This window comes from Bos indicus x Bos taurus, chromosome 18 (genome assembly GCF_003369695.1).
Source record: "Bos indicus x Bos taurus breed Angus x Brahman F1 hybrid chromosome 18, Bos_hybrid_MaternalHap_v2.0, whole genome shotgun sequence".
Classification (NCBI taxonomy): Eukaryota; Metazoa; Chordata; class Mammalia; order Artiodactyla; family Bovidae; genus Bos; species Bos indicus x Bos taurus.
In genome coordinates this window covers 57929791-57940675 of record NC_040093.1, presented here as the reverse complement: position 1 = coordinate 57940675, position 10885 = coordinate 57929791, and the positions used below count along the sequence as shown (strand labels likewise).

At 43.5% G+C, this 10885-nt stretch overlaps 1 protein-coding gene and 1 long non-coding RNA gene across 2 annotated transcripts in view; one reads left to right on the top strand and one right to left on the bottom strand.

Moving 5' to 3' along the window:
- The window catches only part of PKD1L2 (polycystin 1 like 2), a 107942-nt gene that overhangs the window by 81388 nt on the left and 15669 nt on the right, over positions 1-10885 (bottom strand). The window contains exons 6-7 of the mRNA XM_027513951.1: positions 2402-2631; positions 322-726 (exon numbers count right to left, since the gene is read on the bottom strand). Of these exons, the coding sequence (XP_027369752.1) occupies positions 322-726; positions 2402-2631 (635 nt within the window). The remainder of the gene's footprint in view (positions 1-321; positions 727-2401; positions 2632-10885) is intronic.
- Positions 5227-10757, top strand: LOC113875508. Its single transcript, XR_003506263.1, has 2 exons — positions 5227-5716; positions 10552-10757. It is a non-coding gene; the product is annotated as an uncharacterized LOC113875508 (long non-coding RNA).

The following is a 10885-nucleotide window of genomic DNA, read 5'->3' as shown; positions in this document are numbered from 1 at the left end:
GGACGTGAGTTTGCATAAACTCCAAACAGTGAGGATAGGGAAGCCTGGCGTGCTGCAGTCCATGGGGTCACAAAGAGTCGGACATGATCGAGCAACTGAACAACAGAATGTGAGAAGTGCCGGTGTTGAGAATCCCTATAACTACAAGCTCCAGGACTGAAGATGGCCTCTGCGTCTTCCTTATTTTGTGACCTCAGCTGGTTGCTGTAAACCACGTTTGTGTCTTGGGCATATGGAGAAACTGACTAAGAGGACCCTAGACACCAAGTTGGAAAGGGAAGATGAGGGAGGTTTGGAAGGGGAGCCACACACCCCAAATACCTTCAAGAGGAACCGCCACATGGTAAGTCCCAAATGACCCTCTGAGGTTCTCTTTCTCATAGGAGAAGGTTGTATCGAGTCCTGCCACCTCAAAGGTCAAACTCTCCGGGATGCCGTGAGCCACCGAGACATTGACTAATAGGTCCTGCCCAAGCTCCAAGTGGTCAGAAGCCCAGGAAGCCTGCAGCCCCGACAGAGCCTCCACGAAGCGGACGGTGATGTTTCTGGAGGGGGCGGAGTTGGTGCTGTCGTTGGTGGCTCGAATCTCCAGGTGGTGCATCCCTGGGCCCGTTCGGCGCTGGACTCCTCTGTCCAGGGTCAGATTGTAGGGGAGCGGGCCCCTCTGCGTGGTGAACTCAGCCAGGGTTGTGTTACCTAGCAGCACGGTGTAAGTCACCCCTGTTCCTAGGTGGAGTAAGAAACTTTTAAGGATGTCAGTAACAACATGCAGTAGATTATACTGAGACAGTTCAGACTCCAGCTGTGAGGTCAGAGTCCACATACACACATAGATGTGGATATAAAGACATATATAAGGGTATATCCTCCCCCAGATAATTAACATGGATCTCTTGAGTATTGGGTTCACAAGTGATTTTTCTTTTGGGGTCCTCACTGCTCACCTGCAAAGTCTTAATTATTTCCATCTCCATGACTGGCCACCTGAAAGCCTGCCCAGTGGGAGAACTCAGCCCATTCACATTAAGATAGGGCTCCCTTACAGCTTGCGGGTGCTTGTGCTACCTGGATGCTAAATATTGTGGTTGACTCTTAAAATATGATTTAAGCCCCCAGATTAATATTCTTTCCAATAGAAACCAAGCTAGTGTGTTTCTTGTTTGAGTGATGGTGTTGTTGATGAGGGTGATGATGGTGATGGTAGCCCTCTGAGAACACGAATCTTGACTTTTGTGTTTATGGCTGCCTTCCCCATATCTGGCAAAGAGTAGTCACTCAGTTATATTTGTAGAATGAAAAAAGATTATCTTAAGCTTTTCCAGGTGCACCTAGGTTGCATCTTCAGCCAACCAGAACACCAGAACAGAAAGGAGCCATAAGCACTGTTTAAAGTCCACTTATAAAAAGCAATGGCAAAAAAATAAAATAAAATAAAGTCCAGTTATAGCTCCATGGAGTTACTGCTCTGAGTGAGGCTCCAGGAGGTGTTAGGCTGGGCTGAGACCTGTCCTCTCCACAGCTCTGTGCCACTCAGTGGCCTCTGTCCAGATCTCAGACTGGACCTGTGCCTTGAGGAAAGACGCTGCTTCGGATGAGGTCAGGTCTTGGTTGGAAGGATTCTCTATGGACAGAAGGGGTGATAGGCAAAATATTTAGCAACTGCCACTGCATGGGCACTAACTAAGTAGAATGATGTCCTGATAAATCAGAATGGACACTGTGACCAATCTAAATGGATACTGTGACCAATTAGAATGGACATTGTGACCAATGAGAAATATTGCTGTGACCAATTGGAATAAATGCCATGACCAATCAGAATGGATACCATGACCAATCAAAATGGACATGATGACCAAGCAGAATGGCCTCTGTAACCAGTCAGAAGGGAAACTGAGCAACCAGAGGTACACCAGCCATAACAGCTGCTGTGGCTGTACCAGTGTGTGCAGCTGAATATTAGCTTGAACTGGGGGCAGTGTGGTTGTGCCAAGCTGGTCAATGCTGGCAGCGCTGAGATGTGCTCAGGCCCAGCTGGCAGCCCTCCCACTACTGTTCACATTCCCTCAACAGGGGGTGGCTTGGAAGTCCATTTCTTGAAATGGGACATGGGCATGCCAAGGATCTTTAGGAGGCTAGTTGCTCTCACTAGTCTTGTGACTTAGGCCAAATTTCTAAACATTTCTTCCATTTCTTCCTTTGTAAAATATACTGGGTGGGCTAGTATATATAAAGCACTTAGACAAGGTTCTGGTATACACTAGGTGCTAGATAAATGAATGGCTAAAAAAACTGACTCCATAAATCATTGCTGTTAGTATTCATTGAAGCCTGGGAGCTGGATGGATAGATTTGGGGCAAATCAAGGTTGCTTTGATCTTGACCATTTCTGTAGACTCACCTCCATCAAGCTCCACCTGAATCCACAGAGGGTCCCCGAAGACTGCCCAGCAGAGAGGGCTGGCTCCTGACGTGGTCAGGCCAGAACACCCAGTCACACGGAGCCTCTCCGTGTTGTCTTGAATCGTCACTTGCTTCTGAGCCATCACATGCCACTCGCTGGTTGAACACTCAGCAAACACGGTGAAATCCCCGGGGGCTGTGAATTGGTGGGTCACCCTGCTGGACAGACTGCCAGCAACAGTCAGAAAAGTTACCAGTGTTAGGCTCACACAAACACATGCATTCACACACGTGTGCACACATGTACTCACCCACGGCACATCTTCCCTGCTCTGCAAAGATAAAAAGAATGAACAAAAAGATGCTACACGACCAAGCCAGGGTCTCAGTGTTCACAAAGGTTACATTAAGACTCCCAAAGCAAGTGAGAAGTGGAAGAAATAGCTCTGACTAACCAGGGAGCCGAATATTTGGCCGGAAGTCTGTTTTCTGCCATTTATTGCCTCTGTGGTCCATACAAACCCCCTCTTCGGGCCTTCTTGCTTAGTCTGTAAAATACTGTGCCCAGTCTACCTCTCTGGGCTTTCTTTCCCCATCTGTAAAATGGGATCAGAGTCCAAACATATCAAAATTGTGGCTGTTTTGCTTTTCATTTTCCCGAGGGGACTAATTTAAATCTCTAAAATGGCCTGCAAACATCCCCATCATCTCCCTTCCTGTCCCTCTCCTCATCCCCTGCCACACTCCCCTTCTCTGACTATCCTAGTAGCTCAGACCTCTTTGCAGTTCATAGGACTTGTCACCTCTTCCCCACCCAAAGGCCAGTAAGCATGCCGTTCTTTGCAGGGAAAACTCCTGCCCTTCTCTCTGCTCATACTCTTGGTCTTCCTTCAGTTCTCATTTTAAACATTGCCTGCTCTGGGAAGTTTTCCTGGATTCCCTTTACAGACACTGTGGCTTCTCTGCTTCTCCTAGGTGACCTTGCTTATTCCCCGTCATTCTTCTCTGCAGGGCCGTCGGTGCAGATAGTCACTGTCAGTTCCCCCTGTGTACCTGCACCTGGCGCAGCACCTAGCACATAGCAAGTGCTGAGAAATAGTTTACAGAAGCACACAGTTGTGAAAAAGCCTGGAGGACAGTGGCCTGGAGTTAGCCTAGGAGAGCCTGTTTCTCCCGTTAATCACAACTAACATACGGGCAGAAGACAAAACGAAACTATGAGAGGACCCTGAGAAGGAAACTCCAGCAGGCAGACAGGACCAAAGTCAGAAGCTCAGGAGCCATCCATAAAGATGGGGGTTTCCTGCTTTCTTTGTCCCAGTGGTAGCCTGAGTCATGGTACTGCACAGTGAGTAAAGGAAACAAAAACCCAGATAGAAATCCCTTCTGTTAGCCAGGGGACCAGAGAAAGGGGCCTAGGGAGTCTGAGCGTACAGGGGAAATACCCATTTTTTGTTTTGTGTTGTTTATCTCTTCTTCTCTCCCATCCCCATCCCAAGCTATCCTCTCTCTTGGAGCTGCACGGACTGTGTGGGATGATGCAGAAATACCTAAGAGAAAACTGATCTTTCTATCCAGATGAACCATGGAAAGGGGACTGTGGAAGCTGGAGAGTGTAGGGAAAGTCCTGAAAAGGAGAGAGGAGAGCTCCCTGATTCTGTGTGTGACCTAGCATGAATCACGAGTTCACCCATAAACTGTGCATGTGCAGAACAGACCCAAAGAAACATAGTAAAAGCCTTTAGTAAAGGACTAAACTGCAGCGGAAACCAGCACCCCAAGTGGCACACGAGTGGAACGGAACCTGACAGCTTTGGAAACTGAACTGGTGTGGGAATCTCTGCTCACAGAAGGCAAGTCAGAATGTGCGGTCTGAATCTAATTGGGTTGGTTGTCTGCTAACACAAAACAAACAAACAAAATATTAACATTTTCCAGAGCATTTTAAAAAGAACCCAGAGTCTTGGAACCTACTACCCAAAACATCCAGAATACAATTCAAAATTGCCTGATACACAAAGAACACGAAAATGTGACCAAATTTCAGGGAAAATATCATCGATATATGTCAGCTCTGAGATGACTCAGATATTGAAATTACCAAAGACTTTAACCCAGGGATTATAACCATGCTCTGTGAAATAAAAGGAAATCCTCTTGAAATGAATGGAAAGATAGACATTCTCAGCAGAAAAGTATAAACCACTAAAAGCCAAATGGAAATTTTAGAAATGAAAAGCACAGTGTATGAAACGAAAGATTCACTGGATGGATTTAACAGCAGAACAGAGATGGAAGAGGGAAAAGTCACCTAACTAAAAGAGCAAGAGGAACTATCCAACCTAAAGATCACAGAGGGAAAAAATATTTAATTTTTTAAAATGAGTAGAATGTCAGCAATCTGTGTTACAATATCTAAAAGTAAAACATTTGTGTTATTTTAGCACTGGAGAGGTTGCTGTAGAAAAATATATTTGAAGAAATGATGGCTGAAATTTTTCCATATTTGGCAAAACACATAAATTCAAAGATTCAAGAAATTCTATGAAACCAAATGTAAACAAAAAACAAACAAGCAAAAAAACTTGAAGCATGCCTACACAATTGCTGAATAGCTTGAAAATCAAAAGAATAAAAAGAAAATCTCGAAATCGGTCTGAAAAAAAATGATACACTACATATTGTGAGGGGCTTCCCAGGGCCACTATTGGGAAAGCACCTGCCTGCCAATGCAGGAGACATAAGAAATGTGGGTTGGATCCCTGGGTTAGGAAGATCCCCTGGAGAAGGGCATGGCAACCCACTCGAGCGTTCTTGCCTGGAGAATCCCATGGACAGAGGAGCCTGGAGGACTGCAGTCCATAGGTCACAAACAGCTGGACACAACTGAAGTGACCTGCCTCCCACATAGAGCAAACAGTGATATGAATGACTGTAGATTTCTTTGGAAACTGTGGAGGTCAGAGATAGTGAATGACATCTTCAAAGTGTCAAAAGAACTGTCAACACATAATTCTATAGCTGGCAAAAGTATCTTCCAGGAATTAAAGCAAAATAAACACATTATCTGGTGTTTGGTGATGGACAGGGAAGCTGGCGTGCTGTGATTCATGGGGTCGCAAAGAGTCGGACATGACTGAGCGACTGAACTGAACTGAACTGAACTGATCAGGAATAAAGAAATTCTCTAAGAGACTTTGTTGCTGTAAAATCTACTTTAAAGAAAATGCTAAAGGAAGTTTTTCCAGCTGAAGGGAAATGATATCAGAGGGAGACTTGGAATTTCAGGAATGAAGGGAGAGCACAAGAAAAGGTAAATGTCTCGGTAAATGTAGACTGGTTTTTAAATGTAGACTGGTTTTTTCCTCTCAAGTTCTTTGATATACGCATAACTGTTGAAAGGGCTTTTCAGTGTATATAAGTGCCCTACAATTGACAATTATAACATAAAAGATGAAAGGCAAAGGAAACCATATGCTAACAAGGCCTTAACATTTTACCTGAAGTGGTAAAATATTAACTCTAAGTGAATATTTTACCACTGAGAGTTAATAAAGTGAAAGTTTAAATATATATATTATAATCCCCAAAGAAACTACTTAAAACATTATCCAAATAAGTATTACCAAAAAAGCCAATAAATAAGCAAAAATAGAATACTGAAAATATTCAAATAATCCAAAAGAGGGCAAGAAAGGGGAGAAACAAGGAGGAAGTAAACAGAGGGTAAAATAGAACACAAATAACAAAATAACAGACCTAAATCTAACTATATCAATAATTATATCAATTGTAAAAGGTCTAAACATAACAATTATTATGCCAGATGGAATTTAATAGAAACCAAGACTCAACCATATGCTGTCTACTAGATGCCCACTTTAAATATGACAGTATGGCTCAGTTAAAAGTAAAAGGATAAAGAAAGATGTAACAGTAAACACTAATCAAAAGAATGCTGGAGTGTCCATTATTAATATCAAACAATGTAGATTTAAGAATAAACTAGCTCTAACTCTTTATAGAAATGTGAAGGATAGCTTTGAATCTAGCCCGTTTTTTAGCAATCCATCTGGAAGAAGCAATTTATTTCATTCTCTAAACTCTGATGCCAACTGAAATTGCCCAGGACTAAAGAGCAGAGAAATGGATTTTTTTTTTTTTTCCTGATTTCTCTCTCAGTGATCTTACCCAAGGGAGAAGAGCACAAAGTGGTTTAGTAACTGCTGCCAACAAAGAGAAGCTATGCTCGGAGAACAAAGCAATGGAGACAAGAACTTAAGTTTAATAATCCTATGGCCCGACAATTCCACTCCTGGGTATAAGCCCAACAGAAATGTGTACATATGTGCTTGAAAAGTCATTTACTAGAATGTTCACAGCTGTACAAGTTGTATTAATAATAATCCAAATGCAAAACCACCCCTATGCATGTAGCATTGACATGCTAGAATGAATGAATAGATAGGAATATTCATACAACAGAGTGTATATGGCAATGAGAAAAAAGAAGCCACAGTTATACACAATAACATGGATCAATCTCAGAAACATGCTTATTGAGCAGAAGTAAGACACAAAAGAAAATATACTTTATGGTTATATTTATATAATCTTCAAACACAGGTCACAGTATTCAGTGATGTTAGAAATCATCCTTGGGGACGCCCTGGAGGATTTCTAGGGGGAGAATCATGTTTTGTTTCTTGATCTGGATGCTGGTTATATGCCCGAGCTTTTTGTGTAAAAATTAATTGAGCTGTATCTTTTTATGCGCTTTTCTGTACACACCTTGTGCCTCAATGAAAAGTTTAAAAATTAGTTCAAGACTCCCTCACTTACTGATTTGTATACACTGCTTTGACATGAATGGGATACAGCTTAATGGGAAGGGAAGGTCGCCCTCCAGACTCAGAGGTGTCCAGAGGTGACTTGAAATAAAGACCCAAGAATAACGGCAACACCCTGATCTGCCAGTAGGTGGCACTGAGTTATCCAGCACCAGGACAAATCTCACTTTATGCTAATTGTCCCTTAAGGCACTGAGATAATTTCAGAAATGTAGAAAGTTGCCCATGACAAACAAAGAAACAAAACAGCTTGCCATGCAAGTGAACACAAGACACGGAGGTGCAAGGCAAGCATTTAAAGGAGAAATTCTTTGACTTAACTGTTGTTTCGGTTTGAGGTCTGATCCTATCCCATCGTTGTTTAGTCGCTAAGTCGGGTCTGACTCTTTTGCAGCCCCGTGGACTATAACCTGCCAGGCTCCTCTGACCATGGGATTTCCCTGGCAGGAATCCTGGAGTGGGTTGCCATTTCCTTTTCCAGAGGATCTTCCTGACCCAAGGAGAGAACCATTGTTTCCTGCGTTGGCAGGTGGATTCTTTACTGCTGAGCCACTGGGAGAGTCCTCCTATCCCATTAACTCAGGTGACTTATCTGGCATGGAGATCAACAGTCCGGTTTGAAAAGCCCACCTTGTACTCTAATGAGGAGTTAAGCAAAAGTAGGAGTCTGTACAAACACATTTTAAAAGAGCATAGTGACATTTATGCAAAGTATGTGACCTCTGTACACTTAAAATTCGTGCTATTTTCACATTGTAAATTGAGTGCTGAGGCTGCTGGTGCAGATAAGAGAGCATCAGAAATATATATCCTAATGTTAAAAAGAATCATAGAAGAAGGTGAGTGGGTAGTTTCAAGGTCTAACAAATCTTTAAAGTAGACAAAATTGGATTGTTTGGGTGGGGTAATGGTGAAGGGTGTCACCATCTATTTTTTTCGAAAGAGAAGAAAAAAAATACCAGTAGCTTTTACTTACAGGAATGCCCTGAGGGATTGCAAACGTAAAGCATTGCTTATTGCTGTTTCTCTTAGATTATGAAAAAAATTAATCAGAGAATTCCAGAGAGCAGTATGATAAACACCCTTGAATTCAGCATCCTGACTGGACAAATATTTGCATTTTGTCCCACTTGCTCCAGTTTTTAACTATATTTGTATGTTACTAAGATGTCCTTGTGTAACTAAAGAGCTTAGCAGGGCTACAGTCAGTTTTAACTTATGCCAAGTACAATTTGTATGAAATTTGGGGGGTGAAAGATTGTGTAACATAGCATTTCTTGTTTTATGAATGAAATACTAGCAAATGGGAAGAAATTCACAGAATAATGCCTTGGGTATTTCTATCACTTAAACCTTTTTTTCCCCACAAAGCATCTTCATGTATAATTTGTTTTATTCTGTAAAACTGTTAACACATTATTGACCAGAAACATATTAACAGCACAGGTATTAATTTCTACAAAAATTCCCTGGTCAACAAATGTATTAAGATCGCCATCAATATAAATGGGATAGGGAAGAAAATGGAAACCCAGGTATCATCTCTGATTCTCAAATTGTATCTGGGATAAGAACCCCAGCCTCTGGATGCAGTTTATTTGGCGGCATGGCACGATGCCTGAGACCCCAGAGGATTTCTGAGCTTGAGACCCAGCACACTCACTGGACCGGATCTGGGCTGTGGGTGGGGCTTGCCCTTCGTTTGCCCCACCCCACCCAGGCCTTCCAGGAAGGCTAGGCCCCCGCAGGGCTGGATTCAGAGACCTAGCCCCACGAGGTAGAAACCAAAGATGTTTCAGGGTTAGGTGAGGGGCTTATGGGCCTCCATGATTTCCCTGAGGATCCTTGTTGAACTGGAGCCCCTGAAATGAACCAGAACCCAAGAAGGACCTGGAACTGATGGGTCAGTCCTCTGGCTGGGGCACCCAGCAGGGCAGAATGGAGCTTACCCAGGCCCAGGTAGGACTCTGAAACGTTATGAATTGTGTGCAGCTGCCTTTGGGTTGGGGAGGTTCTGTTCCCTAGAGGAGGCAGCACTCAATGCCCTTGGGCCCTGATGCTGCAAGCCATGTTCTCCACTAGGGTCTAAGAGCCAGGGCTTTGATTCCCAGGCGGTCCTGACTTATCCGGCTGTGCTGCCACTCACTAGCTGCATGGCTTGGGCAATGCTACTAAACCCTCTAAGCTTCAACAGCTTTGTCTGTAAAACAAGATAATCCTTATCTAGCTCAGCACTGTCCAACAGAAACTGTGAGCCATGTGTATCATTGTAAACTTTCTAATGGTCACATTGAAAAAGTGAGAAGGAACAGGTGAAATTAATTTTAATAATTTATTTCCTTTAACCTGATGCTTTTGAACTGTGATGTTGGAGAAGACTCTTGAGAGTCCCTTGGACTGCAAGGAGATCAAACCAGTCAATCCTAAAGGAAATCAGTCCTGAATATTCATTGCAAGGACTGATGCTGAAGCTGAAGCTCCAATACTTTGGCCACCTGATTCGAAGAACTGACTCATTGGTAAAGACCCTGATGCTGGGAAAGATTGAAGGCTGGAGGATAAGGGGACAACAGAGGATGAAATGATTGGATGGCATCACCAACTCGATGGACATGAGTTTGAGCAAGCTCTGGGAGATGGTGATGGACAGGGAGGCCTGGCGTGCTGCAGTCCATGGGGTTGCAAAGACCTGGACATGATTGAGCGACTGAACTGAACTGAACCTCATAGATCCATAACACTAGCATTTATACGTATGTGTGGGTGCATGCTAAGTCACTTCAGTTGTGTCCAACTCTTTAAGACCCTGTGGACTGTAGCCCAAGAGGCTCCTCTGTCCAGGAGATTCTCTGGGCAAACACTCTGAAGTGGATTGCTGTGCCCGCCTCCAGGGAATCTTCCTGACCCAGGAATCGAACCCACGTCTCATGTCTCCTGCATTGGTGGGTGGGTTCTTTACCACTGGCACCGCCTGGGGACAGCCCATTTCTATGTATAAGCAATATCAAAACATCATTTAGTGAGATATTTAACACTCTTTGGTGGGGAGGGAGCTACGTCTTCAATATTCCATGTGTATTTACATTTACAGCACATCTCAATTGAGAGCTGCCTTATTCCAAGGGCCCAGTAGCTCATATGGTGAGTGGCTATTATATTGGACAGCATAGCTTTAGCTCATGAGGTTGTTGTGAGGATTAAGTGAAATCATGTATGAAAGCTGCTTAGCTGCTCTATTATTAGTAATGCTACTATTATTTTTATTATCCTTATCAATAAAAAACATTCCCACCCCCAGGTGAGCATCTTCCTCACCCCATTACTGACTCCTTGGACAGTGACTCAGGGAAGACTCTACTGAGCCAAGCCGAAAGGACCCGGCTCTCCATGACTGCTGGAGTGACCTTCGCTGAGAAAACCTGTGAACACCGTTCTTCCCATTTCCATATGTATGCCACTTTGTACTGTGGTTTTGCCATGCCTTCTGTCAACAGGTGGAGACTATTTCTCTGGCCTTGGAACTTGCTTTGGCCAATGGGAAAATTAGAAAATGTGACATAGGTACTGATTCAAAAATGCTTGCATGTTGTGCTTTGCTTTCTCTCGTTGCTAGAGACTCTTCTGCCACCATA